This window comes from Hipposideros armiger, unplaced genomic scaffold, assembly GCF_001890085.2.
Source record: "Hipposideros armiger isolate ML-2016 unplaced genomic scaffold, ASM189008v1 scaffold_108, whole genome shotgun sequence".
NCBI lineage: Eukaryota > Metazoa > Chordata > Mammalia > Chiroptera > Hipposideridae > Hipposideros > Hipposideros armiger.
The window spans coordinates 1,506,266-1,527,993 of record NW_017731458.1 but is presented as its reverse complement, the minus strand read 5'-3'; the positions used below and the strand labels follow the sequence as shown (position 1 = coordinate 1,527,993).

The window sequence follows — 21,728 nt, the reverse complement described above, 5'->3', positions numbered from 1 at the left end:
TCCTTTTGTTCTTCAGTCTAGTTGTGGAGGACGTTGCTTCACTGGCCCAAGCTGGCACCATCATTGCGCTCTTCCCGGGCGAGGCAGATCAGTCGCCTGCCTCTGGACGGCCGTGCACCGCGGCTGTTGGCCACTCACGTTGGCTGCCGGCTACACATGGTAGCCCATGGCAGCCCACTGCAGCAGGGGCTGCAGCCAATTGGGCAGTTCTTAAAGCAACAAATATAGATGGCCAGCAAGCTTTTAAGAATATATTCAACCTTATTAGGATTCAAAGACATGAAAACAAAATCAGAGATAATAGTTTTGATTAATAGTTTGACAACAATTAAAATGATTGATAGTTTGTAGATGGATATGTGAGGACACACACGATTACTCTCAAATGCTTTAATATAAGAATAAGTTGGTGGGCTGGCCGAGTGGCGCATTGGTTAGGAGTTGGCTTGGGACGCCAGATCTCAGCAACAGGGCCCCGTTTTGGGTCCCACATGAGGGTCAGTGATGCTGCACCCTCTACAGGTAAGATTGTGAGCAACAGCTCAACCTGGAGCTGGGCTGCTGTGAGTTGCTGGCGATGGTGTAGGCTGCAGTGGGGCTGGCTGGCAGCGGGTGTGAGCTTTAGCGAGCTGCCTTGAGCTGCTGTGAGCGGCCGTCCAATGGCCAGCGAGCGACTGCCTCATCCAGGAAGAGCGCAGTGATAATACCAACGTGGGCCAGTGAAGCAATGTCCTCCACAACTAGACTGAAGAACAAAAGGACAGCAACTTGTCTGTTTCCCTTCCCCAATTCCCCAATAAAATCTTTAAAAAAAAAAAAAGTTGGTACAACTTTACCAGAAGGCACACTGGCTATATGGCTATAAATTTAAATTGTGTATATGTCATTAACAATTATATTTCTACAGTTTTGTCACAAGGGTAGTAACTGATAACTGAAAAGATATAGGTAACAGGTCTTGTCAAGCATTTTTAAATGGTGAAAAATTTGAAACATTTTAAATCTAAAAAAGCCATTAAAAAGGAAAATACTTTCACAGGAACATTTCCATGATACTTAATTTTTACATAATAATACATATACTACCACTTTTTCTAAAATAAATGATAATAGTGGTTACTTAGAGGTGATTTCATTTCATTATACTTACCTACAGTACTTGAATTTTTTGCAGATATTTATTATCTTTATGTTTTAATGTGTTACTCAAAGTTTGTTAGGTTTATCCATGAGAAAATAAAGATTTTATATATATGTGAGTTGTTGGTTTTTCCCAAGAAATTGTTCAAGACAATGTGAAATGGACATCCTTTTAAGTCAGATAATATAGATTTGCTTCTTTTTTAAAGCCCTGTGATGGTTCTTTTAAATATGTGTCCCATAATTTAGTAAACCAATGCTGTTTGGATAGATAATTCCGTTATTTTAAGTTTTTTACATTTTCAAAAATGTGGTGAATATACTTGTACATGTATCTTTGTGCATTGCAAATATTTTTATAAGAGAACTTCCTAGATATGGACTTACTGTGTCAAAACCAGTTTATATGATCATAATTTTACCTCACTCCAGTCTAAAATTAGAGTTTTAAGAGGATTATATGTAATAAAGATGTAGAAGGAGTTTAGGCTTGTATAGCAGTAAAATAAATAGGAGCCCACTGAAAGTTTCTATGAAAGGGAATAGCATGAAAGTAGTCTTTGAGAAGATGATTTGGTCTCATGGATTAAAAAGTAAAAACTAGAAGCAGGGCGAGTAGCTGAGAACTGCAGTAATAAGGTAGTAAGGATCTATACTTGGTGATTGTATAAGAGAAACAAGGGAAAAATAGGGGTCAAATGTAATTCTAAAATTCTTAGCTTCGGGTCACTAGTAGATTGATAATGGCTAGGAACAAAAATAATTGTACCTGGGAAAGAAAGAAAAGATAAGAAATTCACATCTAAACATTTTAGTCCAAGGTGATATTGATACCATCTAAGGGACAATGTCCCAGAGGTGGTTGGAGATACATGGGTTTAAAGCTCAAGTATAAAGAATGAAGAATCCATTTGGGATCATCAGCCTAGTGATAGGTAAATCCTTGAGGATGGGCAAGAGAGAGGGACATATGGCTAAATTGAGACCAAGAGAAGAGGAAGTAGTCTTATAAGTGATTAGAGGTGGAGGAGGAAAGCCAAAATGTTCAGTGTTCCAAAACCCAGAGAAGAAAAGCAAGGGTAGTCATCAGTGAAGCTAAGAGAAGTCAAGAAAAATTTACTAATTGCTGTAATAGTTCAATTTAGGAAAAAAAAAATTAGTTGGTCATCTAAGCATTTGCAGACTGGGAGGCTTTGGGTACTACATTTTTTTTGTTTGTTTTTACAGACATTTTAAATTGGTTACCAACATATAAAAAAGGCAAGTTTTCCCATCAGAACTTGAATTCCTGACTTCTTTTGAAAAATCTGAAAATCTGTGCAGGGCTTATGTTTGCACGTAGCAACAATTCAGCTATTACTGATAAGTTGCTGCCTTGTTTAGACAACCTGAGCTCTCCAGTACTGCAGTCTGTACTGTGCCATACATTCACTTGCCAATCTCTGTAGGCTTTTTGGGTTTTCAAGGAAAATTTATTTAAATCAAATCCACATTAACTTATAATAAATATTTTTTTATTTCTACAAATTCTTCGCATTATGTGGAGTCTCACTCGTCATTTTTTTTTTTCTTTTTTAGAGGCTGCCTCCATTTGAAACATTTTCTCAGGGACCTACGTTGCAATTCACTCTTCGTTGGACAGGAGAGACCAATGATAAATCTACAGCTCCTATTGCCAAGCCTCTTGCCACTAGAAATTCAGAGAGTCTCCATCAAGAAAACAAGCCTGGTTCAGTTAAACCTACTCAAACTATTGGTAGGAAAACATTGCTGTCAAAATAATGCTTTGCAGAGTTAGGACTTAGGGTAGATTAACTTGTTTTCTTTTGCGCCAATAATTATTCTTTGGGAAGTATTATTTGACTTATGAGACAAATTATGAGCCATGGTAAGTTAGGTTTCTTCTATAGTAAATGTAAACTTTTGTGTTAAAGTACAGATCAACAGTCTTTTATCCAAAATCTTTGTGTTAAATGTGTCTAGGAATTTTTTTTTTTAGAAGCATGATATAGTATATTTGTCATGTATGACCTCCAGATGAGGTCTATACATAACTTTATGTCAATTCAGGACAAGTTTTTCCACTAAAAAAATTTGCCTCAAACTCATGAAAAAATGATTGGTTTTTAGAACTTTTTAGATTTTGAAATTGCAGTTTTTTAGGGCTTTGGGATTGTATGCTTTTTATAATTCATGTAAAACTTTGTATGTGTTTATGTGTTGTAGAACTAAAATCAGTATTTCAGAGCATTTTTATAATTTTAGGACTGGAAGGGGCTCATAACCTGAATTTTACCACATTAAATATTGCAGTAATTTAAGAGGAAAAACATTTACAAATGGAGTTAGCGCTCCTGAGTTAAGGTCCCGGTTGCAGTGGTCTGTCCTTTTGTATCTGCCTAAGAGGAACACTATTTTTGATCCGAGAGTATCCATGTGTTTTTATCTAAGTCCGTTTAAAGAAGGCAGAAGGTTTAAGATAGCTGTCATTGACATTGACCTCTCATGTCCATTTATTGTGTGTGGAAGTCATAATAAGTGCCAGATTAAAAAGATAGCAAAAATGGCCTGTGTCAGAAAAAAGATTTCCTAAGTAAATTGTAGTCTAAGCACATCTCAAAATACTCTGCAGCCAGTCAAATAGGTAAAAGAATTTCAAAGAAACTGAGAAAAAAGCTTTATATGAAAGTGCACATATATGAAATACTTAGGGAAAATAAAAAATTTTAAGTCTAAAGAAATACATCAAAATTATTTAAATGGTGATTATCTTTTGGGTTTGGAATGATATTAATATAATAATTTTTTATTTAATATCTGTTAAACCAACATTTAGTGGACATCTGCTCGCTGCTTTGAGCTGGGAATATAAAGACCAATCAAAACCATACTATGATCTCAAAGTGCTTAAAACATTACAGTGATTACATATATTTACTTGGGGTTACTTTTATAATGATTTAGACATAGAGGTGGTTTTTTTAAAGAAAAAGTGTGGCTCCTGCCAATAAAGATCTTACTATCTCGTGATTGGGGTGCTGATTAAGGTGATTATTACCTTGAGAGTGAGAACAAAAATTGTTAAATACACAGAAGTCTGTAAAAGTTTTAATGTTTATTATCACAAGATATATTATCTTACTATTTAGAAGCAATTTGTATTAAATATAAAAGTATGTATTTTTCAGCTGTTAAAGAATCATTGACTACAGATCTACAAACAAGAAAAGAAAAAGATACTACCAATGAAAACCGACAAAAATTAAGAATATTTTATCAGGTAAACATAGCTGACCCTTTTTTAAGTAATTGTGAAATGCCTTTGTTTTGCATGTTACATCTGAAATATTTTGGACATTATATAAAAGAAATGTCTCTAATTTGATTTTTCTTTTAAATTGTTTTAACTTTTTAAAGGTGATATTGAAAAAATATTTTGAGATGTGTAAGTTGGAGATTTGCTTTTTTGTTTGTTTGTTTTAAAGTTCCTTTATAACAACAATACAAGACAACAAACTGAAGCAAGAGATGACCTACATTGCCCTTGGTGCACTCTGAACTGCCGCAAACTTTATAGTTTACTCAAGCATCTTAAACTCTGTCATAGCAGATTTATCTTCAATTATGTTGTAAGTAACTTCATTTTTTTCTTACCAATAATATATCATACGTAAGACAATCTGACTTTCAAAAATTGTACTTTGTACAAAATGCCAACATTTCTTCTTGATGTATTGCTGTATGCACGATTACAATAAATGCTTCAGAGTTTACACATTTGCATAGTGCACCTATATTGACTCACATAATCCTCACACAAATTCTTTGAGTTAAGTGGTAATTTCCTGATCCTTGCTCAGACAAATAATTTGTAAAAAGTTACCAAACCAATAAATGACTTAGCCAGGATTTTAACACAGGTCTTTTTGACTCTTAGGTTCTCTGACTTCCTGTTCACCAAGCTGGTATGCCTGGCTTATTTTAGTTTTCAAAACATTAAGAATCCAGAAGTACTTTTTAAATTAATTAAAAACGAGGGATAAGTATTTAGGGTAGAATAATTAATATTTTCTTTTCCTAAACACCTTGCCATTTTTGTTACAGTATCATCCAAAAGGTGCTAGGATAGATGTTTCTATCAATGAGTGTTATGATGGCTCCTATGCAGGAAATCCTCAGGATATTCATCGCCAACCTGGATTTGCTTTTAGTCGCAATGGACCAGTAAAGAGAACGCCTATCACACACATTCTTGTGTGCAGGTAGGTAAAAAGGTCATACAACAAAAGTTTTTTCTCTGACTTCTATTGTTAATGTTGGAGGAACAAAGGGGAGCCAGACAAAAGTCACTCTTTAGGTGGGAATCATTATTTTCAGGTTAGCTAAGCCTCTGGGGAGGTATACTGCTGTATAATCCTTCCCAGCTCCTGTTTCTGTATGGTTTTCTCACTTCCCCCTTACAGCTTTTTCCTGTGTTTTAAATGTTAATGCTATTACTGCTTCAGTGGTTAGGGGCATTAAAGAATCTTCCTAGTGGAGGTTTCTGTGTGCACCTAGTAGAAACCCCTAAGAAAGGAATGTGATCTATTTGGGTGGTGTGAAATATAAAGAGCCCTATCCCTGTTACTTAATAATATTATGTTAACATTTTCTTTTCATTAGGCCAAAACGAACAAAAGCAAGCATGTCTGAATTTCTTGAATCTGAAGATGGAGAAGTGGAACAGCAACGAACATACAGCAGTGGACACAATCGTCTGTATTTCCATAGTGACACCTGTTTACCTCTCCGTCCACAAGAAATGGAAGTAGACAGTGAAGATGAAAAAGATCCTGAGTGGCTAAGAGAAAAAACGATTACAGTAATTATTATTATCATCATCACTATTATTGACAATGATTTTAGAATTTTATGATTAAATAATTTTTGTTCGAAAACAATTGTTTAATATGAATTAAAACTTTTGACTTAGTGTAAAGGACCTTTTTCTAAATTAAGGAATTCAGGAATCCACAATTTTTATAATTGTCGTTTGAATAGTTACCAAGTAAAGAAAATAGTTTCTTCTTGTGACTTTATAGTGTTTTTTTCTTCTATTTTATTTATAGGTAACTTTCATAACTTAGGAATTCTTTTTAAATTACTGCTTAAATAGAAGTTGTTTAAAAAACGTTTCCACTTAGCTGTATAAAAGTTGTAGTATTTTTAGTTACAAAATTCTTTGTTGACTTTCTCACACAATTTTTTCTTAGAAATGCCAATGATATTTATTCTGCATTTGATAGGTATTTTTTCTTTTTCTTTTTTTTTTTAGCAAATTGAGGAATTTTCTGATGTTAATGAAGGAGAGAAAGAAGTGATGAAACTATGGAATCTCCATGTCATGAAGCATGGGTAGGGTATTTCTGAATTTAAATATTCTATTTCCTTTATAGCCTTTTTTGCTGCTTCAAATTCTATAAATCTACTGGTGTTAGAATCTCATATATTGTAAAATTCCGTTAATTTAGATATAATGTGTCTGAAATCTTATCTTAATCCAAAGTATTATAATTGCATAAAGAAAAATGGTGATGCTCAAAGAATGTATAAGGAAGGTGCTAGTTCTAACAGCAGGCTTTTATTTTTAATGTGTCCCTTTTTGTTTTAATGACCCAATTTTCATTCCTTTTATTGCCAGGGAATAAAAAATAATATGCCATGTGTTACATTCCTGGAAATCCTCAAAATTACTTATCACAGTTATTACCACAATTTTTAAAAATTGCTTAATCAGAATAAAATATAAGTAGCTTTTCTGATGTCTTATTACCATTTCAGAGAGGGCAAGGTAGAACCATACTTATTTCTCATACCTTTGTGGCTAAAAGTGTATTCCAAAGTATGTATGTGAAGGCTTGGGTTAAATCTGTTTTTCCTTTTGTCCTGATGTATCAGTTTCAAAATAGAATTTTAATCAAATTACTTTATTGAGTTCCATTTTAAATCCTTGATTGTAAATCTGTTAGCACAACTATTGGAGTTCATTGTATTTTGGCATTATAAAATGGCAGGTAGTTGGGTAAACTATTCCGATTTTTAAAAACCTGCAAGCAGGTCTTATGGACTCTGCTGGACTCTGTTCTAGTGGGTAACTGAGCAGCCATTCTCCTATTTGGTTTAATTTGGTTCTCTCAAATTTTATTCACTGTATATGCACCCTACTCATTTGCTGCTAACACAACCATACTGTACCACATTTGTTGTGATATCTTCGTTTTTTTCAGAGGTTTACCATGAAATGAAAATGTCGAGAAACACTGCTTCTGAATTAGGAAAGTACGTCAAGAGCAAGGGAGAGAATAAAGGGCGTAGTGTGTATATAGAGTTAATGAAAGTTCTGCTGGCAAGAGAAAATACTTTATACTTTTAATACTGCCGTTTGTAATTTCATTAGGAAAAACAAATGACATCTATTTAAATTCTGGTTAAATTAAATCTCCAATTTTTTTAAATGGTAAGATTCAGGTGATAGAATCTCAGATTCACACTCTAGTTTTACTACTTGCTAAATCATCATTTACTAGATTTGGTTATAGTCTTATTGTTTTATAATGGTTACCACTATTACATTTGACAAAAATGCTTTGTATTGCTATTGATGTTTTGTATTGTTTTTATTAAATAGGTTTATTGCTGACAATCAAATGAATCATGCCTGTATGCTGTTTGTAGAAAACTATGGACAGAAAATAATTAAGAAGAATTTATGTCGAAACTTCATGCTTCATCTAGTCAGCATGCATGACTTTAATCTTATTAGTATAATGTCAATAGATAAAGCTGTCACCAAGCTCCGTGAAATGCAGCAAAAATTAGAAAAAGGAGAATCTGCTTCCCCTGCAAATGAAGAAATCACTGAAGAACAAAATGGGACAGCAAATGGATTTAGTGAAATTAACTCAAAAGAGAAAGCTTTGGAAACAGATGGTGTCTCAGGGGTTTCAAAACAGAGCAAAAAACAAAAACTCTGAAAAGGCCTAAACGCTTATTATGGACAAACACTGAAATTGCATTCTAGGGAGTTCAGCCTCTAAGAAGAGTGTTGTATTTGTTTTTTAATCATAGGTTCCAAACAGGCACTGTTAGATGAAGTAAATGATTTCAACAAGGATAATATGTATCAGGGTTCTTCTTCATTATGCAGCATTACATGTATGTCAGTTTTATTGGTCATTAAAACATTCTCTTGTTTGAGCATGAAAAGCAATACTTCAAAGTATTTTTAACTTCAACAATTGTCTTATGAAATATATTAAATTAATCTTGAAATTATTTCATATATTATAATGTTTTTTGCATTTGTGACTGGCTGTTTTTCTACTTTGTAATTGTGAGACAATTTCTTGGGGAGGGAAAATTGGAATGTGATTCCCTTTTTTTCAAAATAGAAGATTTTTGTGAAATTATGTTGCATTATTATTTGCAATCAAACCTTGATCCTTGATTTTGAAATCATTTATCAATTGGAAGTGAAAAATTACAACACATAAGAGATTTTGCATTGTATAAGTTCATTTTACAATTTTAAAATAGCACTTCTTCATCTTATGCCTGTTTGAGAGGATGTTAATTTTTCACATTCAACAGTGAAATGTCACGTTGGTTTATAAGGTTACTTACCATTTGTTTTTATGTGGATAATTATAGTGCATTGCTCACCCAGTATATTTTTCTAAACTTGAACGTTTTGCTGTTTTGGGTTTTTTTTTCCTCCCCAATTATGAAAGCACATGGAAAATTAAGCTGTCCACATCTTTTCATTAGGATTGTAAACCAAGGGAAGAACAAGTCAGATTTTTAAGATGCCACTTTTCAAGGGAAGAAATGTTCTATAAAAATGAACTAGAAAATGTTATAACTTCTTTTTTGTTTGCAAGGATGTCTTTGTAATGTATTTCACAGTTACGATATCCAATACAGATAAACTGACTTGAATCATTTTGAGCAATTTTGCCCTGTGTTATATGTGTTTTTATGCACATATTTGCAGTTGGATTTTCTCCAACAGAAAGTGGTTTCACTACTGGCACATTAACAAGCACCAATAGATTTTTATTCCAATTTCAAGCACTGTGGTTGAGTAACATCACCTCAATTTTTTATTATCCTTAAAGATAATTGCATTTTCATATTCTTTATTTATAAAGGATCAATGCTGCTGTAAATACAGGTATTTTTAATTTTTTAATTTCATTCCACCACCATCAGATGCAGTTCCCTATTTTGTTTAATGAAGGGATATATAAGCTTTCTAATGGTGTCTTCAGAAATTTATAAAATGTAAATACTGATTTGATTGGTCTTTAAGATGTGTTTAACTGTGAGGCTATTTAACTAATAGTGTGGATGTGATTTGTCATCCAGTATTAAGTTTTTAGTCATTGATTTTTGTGTTAAAAAAATAGGAAAGAGGGAAACTGCAGCTTTCATTACAGACTCCTTGATTGGTAAGCTCTCCAAATGATGAGTTACAGTAAACTCTGATCATGCCTCTTGGATAGTGGATTTTGAGCATTTCTCTCGGGCTTTAATTTGCTAAAGCTGTGCACATATGTAAAAAAAAAAAAAAAATAGATTATTTTAGGGGAGATGTAGGTGTAGAATTATTGCTTATGTCATTTCTTAAGCAGTTATGCTCTTAATGCTTAAAAGAAGGCTAGCATTGTTTGCACAAAAAGTTGGTGATTCCCTCCCCCAAATAGTAATGAAATTACTTCTGTTGAGTAAACTTTTTATGTCATCTTATAATAAAAGCTGAAAAAAGTCCCTTTGTTTCTATTTATAAAAAAAAATGCTTTTCTATATGTACCCTTGATAAGAGATTTTGAAGAAATCATGTAAGATGATAAAGCATTTGAATGGTACAGTAGATGTAAAAAAAATTCAGTTTAAAAGAACGTTTGTTTTTACATTAAATGTTTATTTGAAATCAAATGATTTTGTACATAAAGTTCAATAATATAAAAGCTGTATTCTGGTTTTTTTATTTTATTTTATGCATTGTTAATGTGTGCACTAAAACTTTGGCTTGTCTAGGATTGTATGGATCCAGAAGTATGCCCATCGGTCAGAGCTAATAAGAAATGAAGAAAGGACTTCCTAGCCTCCAAAACTGTGAGAAATAAATGTCTTGTTTAAGCCTCCCCATCCCCCTCCAAAAAAGGCAGTGAAACCTTTCACTTTTAGTGACATAAGTTTCAACTAGTGTTTTATATTACTTATAGCAGTATATATTTTAAATTTATAGTTCAGAGTAATGTCAATATTAGTTAACAGCTATCTCTCTTTGGTTGTGTATTTCTTTTTTTTTTCATTGTAATGAAAAAATTTACGTTGGCTTTCAAAAACTCAGAATAGAGGGGGATATAAATGATAGTTATATAAAGTAAAATGTGTAATAAAATTACATACTACATTGCATGATGTCAGCAGTTGTTGAAGTTAACTCTAGAAGAGTTGGGGAAAACTTGACAGAATAGTTAGCAATTCAGCTGTTCTTGCTTTATTTACTATTATTAGTGTGTTGCCTGTACACGTGTTGCTGTGTATTCTTTGAGCTGAGTGCCCCTATTTTTTCAAAGGTCACTATGTGTGTTTCTTTTAAGCACTTGATTGCTAAACCTTTCTTACTGACCTTAGTATTGCCTAATGGTCTTAGTTGGTGACATGATGAGGGCTTTACGTGCCATGCCAAAAGCTTGGATTTCAGGAAGTAGGAAGTATTTGGAGATTTACTGTACAGATGACACCAACGAATTTGTGTTTCAGGTGAGCCACAGCCATAAGAATTTGTGAGGGGAGAAGCTTTCCATAGGGAGAATCACTAGAATGCTATTGTAAAAGTCCAGGTAGTGCCCAAGAAGTAATTGTTGGTGTTGCGATATAAAGGAATGAAAACGCACTGATAAACAGTGATGAAGCCAAGAGAGGAGTTAAAAATGAAGCAGTCCCATAATACAAAAAATGAATAAAATGGCAACTTCAAGGGAGTTAAGTGATATAAAGCAGGTTTAATGTGTTTATTAAATGGAAAATGAGTTGGAGAGATTTATCACAGTATGTGAAAAATGGGGCCATAGCAAGAGGTAGGCAAAGGAAGAATTTTCGGGAGACTAGGTGGGACTGTTGAGCATATTCTAGACTGAGAGGAAGAGACAAAAGACCAAAGATAGACAAGTTACCCAAAAAAAGGAAGTAATGAGATAAAAACAGATGGATTCAGCTTGCTAAAGATGGAAGTTTGCTAATACCACTGTTGGTAAGAAATGGGGAAATGGGCACTGAAGACATTGCTGGTGGGAAAATAAATTGGTACAACCTCTAGAGAGAGCAATCTGGTACTTTATTAAAACCACGATGCACTTAACCTAAGCCATAACAATTCCATCTTTAGGAATTTCTCCTACAGGCCAAGTAGGGAGACAGGAATTACGCCTCACCAGACAGTGAAAAGGACTCTTACCAATACCCTGTGGTGACACAGGAGCCTGGACTTCCACCCCAGTAGCAGTAATAAGGCACCTGTCCCCCTCTCTGATGGGGTGCTTCAAAAAAAAAAGCCTGGTGGAGAGTCAGGACTTTCAACATTGCCTGAAGTGCGGGGGCCACCCCAAATGCAGCATCAGCAGAGATTATATAGGGAGCCGAAACTCCCATACCAATGAAGCAGCAACAAGGAGTCTCTTCTTGGCTGTCAATGGAGGCTGACTGGAAGCTACATGTCTACTTCCACTTGGCAGTAATGAGGCAATGCCCCTCCCCTCAATCTTCTGCTGGAGGTGTCAAAAAGCCAGCTGACAGAAGGTTTAAATAAGATCCAGATTCAATAACACAGAAACGTCCACATTTCAATAGAAAATCATCACTCCAAGATCTAGAAAGATCAGACTGAATGAAGAAAGACAATAGATGCCAACACTAGGCTGAAAATGATATTAGAATTATCCAACAAAGATTTTAAAACAGCTGTATTAGTTTGCTCCAGAAAAACAGAATACGAGATAATGGAAGCTGACAAGTCCCACAATCTATCTGCAATGCAAGGTGGGAACCCAGGAAAGCCAGTGGTGTAATTTGATGGCCTGAGAGCCAGTGGTATAGATTCCAGTCCAATATAAAGGCCCTAGATCTAGGAGTGACAAAGACAGGAGAAAATCCATGTCCCAACCCAACAGGTAGAGAAGGAATTCAACCTTCTGCATTTTCTATTCAGGCCCTCAACAGATTAGATGATGCTCACCCACATTGGGGAGGGTGATGTGCTTTCCTCAGTCCATCAGTTCAAATGCTAATCTCTTCTGGAAACACGCTCATAGACACACCCAGAAATAATGTTTAACTACCTGGACATCCCTCAATCCAGTCAAGTAGACACATAAGACTAACCATCACAGCAACCATGATAAAAATGTTTCCGTGAGCAATTATGAACACACTTGAAACATGAGAAAATGAATAGCCTCAGCAAATATAGAAAGTCGTAGCAGAGAAACAAGATGTAAAGAAGAGCTAAATGGACATTTTAGAACTGAAAAATACAATAACTAAAAAAAGCTCAGTAGATAGGCCCAACAGTAGAATGGAGGTGACAGAGGAAATGATCAGTGAACTATGAGATAGAACAATAAAAATCACCTAATCTGAAGAACACAAAGAAAACAGACAAAAAAAAATAAACCTCAGGAATCAGTGGGACTATACAAAAGATGTAAGTTATGTCAGAGTCCCATAAGGAGTGGGAAAAGAGGGGACTGAAAAAACACTTGAAATTATGGCTGTAATCTTACCAAATTTAGCAAGACATAAACCTGAAGATTCAAAAATCTGCGGAAAACAAGATAACCCCAAAGAAATCCATGTAAAGATATATCATTAAACTTATAAAAACTAAATAATAGATGATTGATAGAACCACCAGAGGAAAATGACACTTTACAAAAAAAAGGAAACACAGAATGATAGCAGATTTTTCATCAGAACCCATGAGAAGTAGCATATTTTTCAAGCACTGAAAGAACTGTCAACTCTGAATCTCATCTCCAGTGAAAATACCCTTCAGGAATGAAGAGGAAATCAAGACATTCTCAGGTAAAAGAAAACTAAGAATCTTTTGCCAGCAGACTTACCCTAAAAGGAATGGTTAAAGGAAGTTCTCTAAACAGAAAGGAAATGATACAGAAAGCAATCTTGGACAATCGTGAAGGAAGAAAAAACATGGTAAGCAGAATATAGGTAAAGAGGCTTTCCTTTTCTTCAGTATTCTAAAATATGGTTGAAGCAAAAGTTACAACATTGTCTGATGTGGTTCTAGATCTATGTAGAGAAAATACTTTGGAAAGAAAATCATGTTGTAAAGGAGGGAAGAATAAAGAAAGATGATTCAAAGTCACTTGAATTGGTAAAATGATGACACCAATACACTGAAAAGATAAACACATATATAATGGATAAGTAACATATATGTAATATACATAATACATATAAATGTACATACACATTAATGTATATGTGTGCCTTATATATACATATGTATATATTAATACCTAGAACTAAAGAAGCTGTACAAAGACTCAAAAACATACATAAATCAAAATAGAATTCTAAAATATGTTCAAGTATCCCACACAAATGCAGAAAAAGGAAGACAAAAAACCAGAGAACAGGAAAAAAGAAAAAAAGACAGACTTAAGATTATGTTATAATAAATAACATTATATGTAAATGGTTTAATTGACCAAATAAAACAGATTGCGAGTAAATGAAAAAAAAACACTAACAAAACCATGACTCAACTATATGTTGCCTACAAGAAACTCCAAATATAATATAGACAAGTTGAAAGTAGGATAGAAATATATGTATTATGCTAACAGACTAGATTAATATCAGATAAACTTTGGAGCCAAGAAAATCACCAGAGACAGATAAAAATTACCAGAGCCAAGAAAAATACCAGAGACAGACCATTATGATAAAATGGTCAACCCACCAAGAAGATATATTTGTATTCATAAAACAAAAAAGCTGCAAAAGCTGTGAGTTAAAAACTGATCTGAAAGGAGAAATAGGCAAATCTGCAATTATAATTGGAGACTTCAACATCTCCCTCTCAAGAACTGAAAGAAAGAGCAACTACAAAATTAGGAGGGCCGGCCGAGTGGCACGTTGGTTAGGAGTTGGCTTGGGATGCCAACTCTTGAGCAGCATGGCCTGGGTTTGGATCCCTCATGAGGGCCAGTGACACTGCACCCTCTACAGCTAAGATGGTGAACAGCAGCTCCACCTGGGGCTGGGCTGCCGTGAGTTGCTGGCAACGGCGTAGGCTGCAGTGGGGCTGACCGGCAGCTGGTGTGAGCTTTCATGGGCTGCCGTGAACTGCCGTCCAAAGGCAGGCAAGCAACTGCCTCAGCCGGGAAGAGCACAATGATAATATCAACATTGGCCAGTGAAGCGACCTCCTCCACAACTAGACTGAAGAACAAAAGGACAGCAACTTGTCTGTTCCCCTTCCCCTATCAAACAAACAAATTAAAAGGATATAGTAAAACTACACCACCACCATCCAACAGGATCTAATCTACATTTATAAAACATTCCACCCATTAACAGCAGAAAAGGTCTTTTCAAGTACCCTTAGAACATATGCCAAGATTATTGCCCATATCCTGGGACTTAAACCTCACAAATTTAAAAGAATTGAAATCACACAGTGTGTTCTCCAACCATAATATAATCAAACTAGAAACCAATAACAGAAAGATAACAGGAAAATCTCCAAAAACACTCAGAAATGAAACTTCTAGAGAATCAAAGAAGAAATTTCAGGTGGGGGAAGGGGAGTGAGTTTATCAATTTGGCAGGATACAAGATAAACATGCAAAGATCAATTCTATAAGGAATGAGCATGTGGAAACCAAAATTAAAAATACAATACCATTTACAATCACACACAAACACACACTCAGGTGTCAATGTAACAAAATGTGCAGACCTTGTATGCTGGAAACTATAAAATACTGATGAAAGAAATCAAAGGTTTAAATAGAAATACACTGTGTTCATGGATTGGAAAACTCAACATAGCAAAGATGTAAATTCTTCCCAAATTGATATATAGGTTTAACCCAATTTTCTATCAAAATCCCAGCAAGATTTTTTGTAAACATTATTCTAAAACCTATATAGAAAGGCAACAGAACTGGAATAGCTAAAATAATTTTGAAAATGATGACTAAGAGAGGAATCAGTCTGATTTAAAAACATTATATAGGTCAGTAATCATATTGTGAGGTAACGGCAGAAGGATAGACCCATATAGGTCAATGGAGCAGAACCCAGAAATAGACCCATACAAATATGCCCAACTGGTTTTTGACAAAGGTGCAAATACCATTCAATGGAGAAAAGGTAGCCTTTGCAACAAATGGTGCTGGAGCAATTGGACATCTATATGAACAGGTATGTTCCCAAGTGAACTTTAACCTAAGTCTCATACTGTTGCCTCCCACGCAGCACGGGCACTTGGGAGTCAGAGGGGCAACGGCAGGGTTAAAGAAACAAGAGACAAAGATAGAGTTAAGGCGAGGCCAGGGGACTGCAGTTCTCTCTCTGGAACTGAGTCTCTAATCTAGCTAACGCATAGCTTTTATTAAGAAACTTTAAAGGAGTGAAGAAACTTTTTTCTCAAGTCTGTGTGATAAGTGCCTTAAGGCCGGTTTCCATGAACCAATCCCATTGTATTCCAACACAATGTTGTGTCTTTATACTCCTACACACACAACCCCCAGGATGGTGCAGCTGTTGCTGCAGCCATGAAGTAAGTGAGACAACCGACATCATTCTGCCAGGTCCCAGTTTTCCAGGACACTCCCATGAGGAAGCTTTACTGATACCATTCCACCAGGTGTCTCAGTTTTCCGAGACACTCCCTCGTGACCTTGTTAGGTCAGAGGTTGGTGTGGAGGGGGCGGTCGAGGATGAAGCTGTAAGGCAACATCATACCTTATACAAAAATTAAAGCAAAATGGATCAGAGACTTAAGTGTAAAATGTTAAACTATAAAAACTTTTAGGAAAAAACGAGAAAATCTTTGACATTTAGGGCTGAACAAAGAGATCTTAGACTTGACAGCAAAAGCCTGATTCATAAAAGGAAAAACTGATAAATTGAACTTCATCAAAATTAGAAATTTTTGCTCTGGGGAAAAGTCTGGTAATGGATGAAAAGACAAGCGACAGACAACATACTTGCAAACCACATCCCAACAATGTACTAATATCTAGAATACAAAAATAACTATTAAAACTTTTAAGCAAATGGGTAAAAGTTCACTGAAGAGGATTTACTGCTGGTAAACATGTAAGATGTTCAACATCATTAGCCATTAGAAAAATGCAAATTAAAACCACAGTGAGGTATCACCACACATTTATCAAAAAGGCTAAAATTAAAACGTGACTAATACCGGGGAGGATTCCAAGAACACATTGCTAGAGGCAATGTAAGAATAGTGCAGCCCCCACGGAAATCAGTTTGGCCATTTAAAAGAAATAGGAGGGCCGGCCGAGTGGCGCGATGGTTAAGAGCTGGCTTGGGATGCCAGAGGGCCCCGGTTCAGATCCCACATATGAGGGCCAGTGACACTGCCCTCCACAGCTAAGATGCTGAACAAGAGCTCGACCTGGAGCTGGGCTGCTGTTAGTCGCCGGCGACGGCGTAGGCTGCAGCCCCTGTGGCAGTGGGTTGCCATGGGCTACCGTGTGGCCAGCAGCCAGCGTGAGTGGCCAGCAGCCACAGTGAGCGGCCGTCCAGAAGCCGGCGACTGATCTGCCTCGCCCAGGAAGAGCGCAATGATGGTGCCAACTTGGGCCAGTGAAGCAACGGCCTCCACAACTAGACTGAAGAACAAAAGGACAGCAACTTGTCTGTTCCCCTTCCCCCAATTCCCCAGCGCTGTTCCCCTCCCCCAATTTCCTAATAAAATCTGTTAAAAATAAAAATAGGAAACATGCAACTTTTTTGCACCCCTCAGAGCTTCACTGCCTCCCACATACCACTACTGCCACCATGATACTGGGAGATGCCCTAAAATACACTCTTCTTGCTTCCATCATGACTGCAAATTCTTTCCCTTCTGCTTCAAATGCCAGTTCTGAACTTAGCAAATTTCTCCTCATCTTTTAAGATCTACTTTGCTCCCTGAGATATTCAGGCAGATTCAGTCAGTCCTTCCTCAGTGCTGCTCCTGCATTTTCTAGCATTTATCCCATGGTTGGTTATTGTTTACATCCTGGGCTTTCCCCTTAGTGTCCACTCCTCCCAGGAGCACAGCAGTTAAGAGCTGTGGCTCCAGAGTGAAGCAGGTCTGGGCGGGCTATAGTCCTAACTGGTTATTAGGCATGACCTTAGACAAATTACACGTAGTATACATCTTTTGAGCCTCAGTTTTCTCATCCGTACAATAGAAATAATAGTAACAGTATCATTAGTATGATACGTGTATTAAATGAGATAATGAATGTATTTTGAAAATTTAGCATCGTGCCTGGCACATAGTAGGGGCTCAATAAATATCAATTCTTATTATCATCTCCCAAACTCTCTTGTCCCTCCAAACGCACAGATTTGGAATACCAGGTTCCTTTATGTTTAAACAGAATGAGCTGGCTTTTAACAAAATCTTCATTTCTTAATACAAGAGAAAAAATATCAATATTTAGTTTTAGAGTTCAAAGTATTAAAACCCACTCCTATCTAAAATTAAGTTAGGTTTAAGTCACTTCTATGAAAAGGCAGATTGTATAGGTATAAATTTAATATGTCACTCTACCAAGAATAAGAAATAAAGATGTTCAACAAATATTTGCTGAATGAATGGAATGAGATGAAGACAATCTAGAGAAAACTCATCTACATTCAAACATTTATTGTGTATGTATTATGTGTCAGCTACTGTGCTCGATATTAAATACATAGAATATAAGTACAAGTAACTTTTCACAAGTTACAAATGATAACTGAATTAAAATGACTAGAGCCACAAGAAACCCTTTTCTCCCTCTACTTAAAAGTAAAATTAAAATTGGATTTATCAAATCTCACAGAAAAAAATACACACGTTTAACTTTCAGTTTTTTATTTTGTTTCCAACAGCTGGACGAGGCATCTACATTCTAGCACATCTTCTTAACAATCACTAAACAAGTGAAAGACAGCTTATTTATATATAAAAATGCACGGAAAAAAGGTCATGATTGTCTAACAGGGAGTTTGAATCCCCAAATAAGTTATCTTACAAAAATACCAAACTTGCTTTTCCACTTTTCTGTTAAAAATGAAAAAAAAATTTTTTTTCACATTAAAGAAAAATCTGTAACTGGTATATAGCAAGTTAAGATAATCATTTTTACATACTAAGTAAGTCCTTCAAATAAATATTTTACACAAATTTAAGTTTCCAAAAAATAGGTCAAGTATTTACCCTATATTTGTTTGGTCCATTAAAAGACCATTTATAAAACTGACATTGAACTGAACTGCAGCTCATACCCTAGGAATAGTAACATGCATATCGCTGCAGCTGGATATGCACATGTACATACATATTACATACAGATGAATGGCTAACACTGCTGTGCATACTACTTCTATAAGTAGTTTTACCCTGTAAAAATCCTCTAGCCTATCATGAATTGAATTGCAAGAACAGAACAAAAAATACTTTGCCTATTGTAGACATTGGCTCAGTAATTTCAAAAAATGCAAAAACTATGATGCTTTTGGGACTTAAAGATTACTGAACATGAGATAAAATTCAATACTGCTTACAAATACCTGAATATGGAGAGCATATTCAACACTCATGTGGAGAGCACACAAGTGAATGTATATTACAGAAGTCGGGCATCTATCTGGCCTACTGTTGTATACTAAAGTCTTGCATGGCCTTGGACTCTTAAAAGATGGGGGTTTAATAAAATAATGTTACATTAAGTTTTTCTGTACTAATAACAAACTTTAAAAAGTACAGTGGAAAAAGGTATAGGGCTTTCTGTATCTCCTCATTTTAAAAGCCAATAATGATTTTTATTGTGATATTTTAACACTATACTAAAAATAAAACGGACTGCATATGGTCTTGTCCACAATATTCAAGTCTCATTGGTAAAATATTCCAAAATAAATCCAGTAAACAATTTCCATTTCCAATGACTTAACTGAGAGATGAATCTAACAACATTTTTTTTAACCAATTACAACTAAACTGGGCTGAGGACAGCTACATTAAAACCTTGAAAACCAAAGCCAATCACCCAAAAATCTAAAACACCAACACTTTCCATCCAGGATAAAAAAATGAGCATCCAAAGTAAAGAGAACCACAAGATTGATCAAGTAACCAATCAAAAACTACTTCTCTGTTATTCGAGCTAATAGTTACTCGAAGCTTGAAGTTTCCGCCTTCGTTATTATTGGTGGATCCTAGAGTCACAGCTTCAATGTCAAATGTGACAGTGGACCCAGAAGTAACGGCGGGCAACTGATTAGTCATTTCTTTTCCATTTACAAAAACTGCACCTAAAATGTTAAGGTAAAGAATCATTTACATGTGAGCAATAACTAAGAATTGAAACAGATTCTAGATTATTGGGAACACAGTTCATTTCCTAATTCAGATAAAACATTTTGGAATGCCAACTGGTCAAAGATAATGTATTTGAATATGTTAATTAACCTGCATCTTCAAGGCAGAAGAAAAAGATAAAGCTTTAATAACACTTCAGAGTTCTGGTCCAAGGTTCTACTCTTTTAGAATAGGGACTATGAGTTTCCCATCAAAAGAAAGTTAATTCCATTACAAAATTACATCCTGTGGAATAGTAAGTTTGTGTCATATGGAATACACAAGAATCATGTTCTACCTCCTCTTGACCCATCCCACAAAATATTAACTCGTCTCAGTAGCAGCTTTTGAAAGTGTGATTACTATGGAGTAAGGAACCAAACAACACTAGAGATACCTAACAAATTAAGCTCTCTCCCTTGCTCCCTAATCTATGTTGAATTTAGATGACCTGTGCACACAGAGTCTAGAGGTAGACCACTTGTTGTAAATCCCAGCTCAGCCACCTCCAAGCTGTGTGTTTAAGCCAGTTACTTAACCTCTCTGTGGCTCAATTTATATCATCTATAAAATAGATATAATTCTAACTCTCCACTTCAAAAAGTTGTTAAAAGGATTAATTTATTATTTGTAAAGGGTACAAAACAATATCTGGTATATAGTAGCCATATAGATATGTCTTAAGACCTAAACATCATCTCCTGCTATAAATGCATGCTATTCTGACAGATTTATATCTTACTACAATAATTCATGTATTTCAAAGAGAAGGACAATTATTTCTCTCTTACCGTTGGTACTGATGCATACTGCTTGGTCCCGCTGCAGAGAGTCATATCCATTCTGTTTTTCTGCACACACTCCTATACTATCTCTTCTGTCAGGTTGTCCCACAGTTTCAACTCTATAAATGAGGTAGAAAGGTCATTTAATCTTTTTTTTAACATGATATCTAACAGTTACTAAGTTTAAAAAGAGCCATCTCAACACAACTGCTCTTAATAATAGCTAACAATGATTCAGTACTTTCTAAATTTCAGGCACTCTTCTAAAAATTTTGTATCTGTCTATAAGTCACCTCATTCAATTCATATAACCCATGAAGTAGGTGGTATTACTATCATACCCATTTTATACATGAGGAAACTGAGGCACAAAAGAAAAAATAAGACTGAAAAAGGCTAAATAACCCAACCCTGGAAATGTGGCTGAGTGGTGGAGCAAGGATACAATCTCAGGCATTCTGACTACAGCCTATTAATAGCTGTGACATTGCAGTTCTAGTTTATATTCTAGTTCTAGATATGTACAAAACTTGTCATATTTGCCATTATAATGAATTGGACTAATACTGCCACCACCTAAACCTTCAATTTGAGTCTATGTAATGATTCGATTATTGTTTATCAAGTATTTAAAGCCTTTAAAATATGTCTTTAAAAGAGAGGAATGGTTATGAACATATTTTGCTTGGAGAACTTTATATGTGGGAAGTTTAAGCACTTCCTTTTGTGTTTTAGGCTCAAATAGTACATCATCATGTTCTCTAGAAATACAAAACCTAGATAGATATAAAGGTCAACCTATATTCCTATTATCAGACTCAATGTATCCTCCATTCCAGAAAGCCAGACTTTTGAAGGACATAAAAAGAAAAATTAGAGAGGAACAAAATGTAACTTTACCAAGAGGAGATGTGATTATATACACTCAGTGTGGCCTGAAAATGTCTTTCATTGTAAAGTGACAAACATGCACAATCATAATAAATATGTGAACTGGTTTCTAAAGTCATTTCACTCCTAAACCAGCTATCTAAAGAAGTATGGAGAGGAGGAGAATGACGTCAGCAATATGGCAAAATGTAAATATGAGTCCTCATCTACCACAGAAACACTGCTTTAACAATGATATATAAACCAAA

The 21,728-nt window shown here is 35.2% G+C and overlaps 2 protein-coding genes across 3 annotated transcripts in view; one reads left to right on the top strand and one right to left on the bottom strand.

Moving 5' to 3' along the window:
* Positions 1–10,600, top strand: part of SUZ12 (SUZ12 polycomb repressive complex 2 subunit) — a 40,501-nt gene extending 29,901 nt beyond the window's left edge. For both annotated transcript variants that reach the window (XM_019647103.1, XM_019647104.1), the window contains 7 exons: positions 2,719–2,896; positions 4,329–4,420; positions 4,626–4,769; positions 5,245–5,402; positions 5,803–6,001; positions 6,455–6,534; positions 7,808–10,600. In XM_019647103.1, coding sequence (XP_019502648.1) covers positions 2,719–2,896; positions 4,329–4,420; positions 4,626–4,769; positions 5,245–5,402; positions 5,803–6,001; positions 6,455–6,534; positions 7,808–8,153 — 1,197 coding nt within the window. In that variant the 3' untranslated portion in view covers positions 8,154–10,600. The remainder of the gene's footprint in view (positions 1–2,718; positions 2,897–4,328; positions 4,421–4,625; positions 4,770–5,244; positions 5,403–5,802; positions 6,002–6,454; positions 6,535–7,807) is intronic.
* A 7,699-nt stretch (positions 10,601–18,299) lies between these two features.
* CRLF3 (cytokine receptor like factor 3) overlaps positions 18,300–21,728 on the bottom strand; it is a 39,110-nt gene continuing 35,681 nt past the window's right edge. The window contains exons 7-8 of the mRNA XM_019646948.1: positions 20,596–20,708; positions 18,300–19,758 (exon numbers count right to left, since the gene is read on the bottom strand). Of these exons, the coding sequence (XP_019502493.1) occupies positions 19,502–19,758; positions 20,596–20,708 (370 nt within the window). The 3' untranslated portion in view covers positions 18,300–19,501. The remainder of the gene's footprint in view (positions 19,759–20,595; positions 20,709–21,728) is intronic.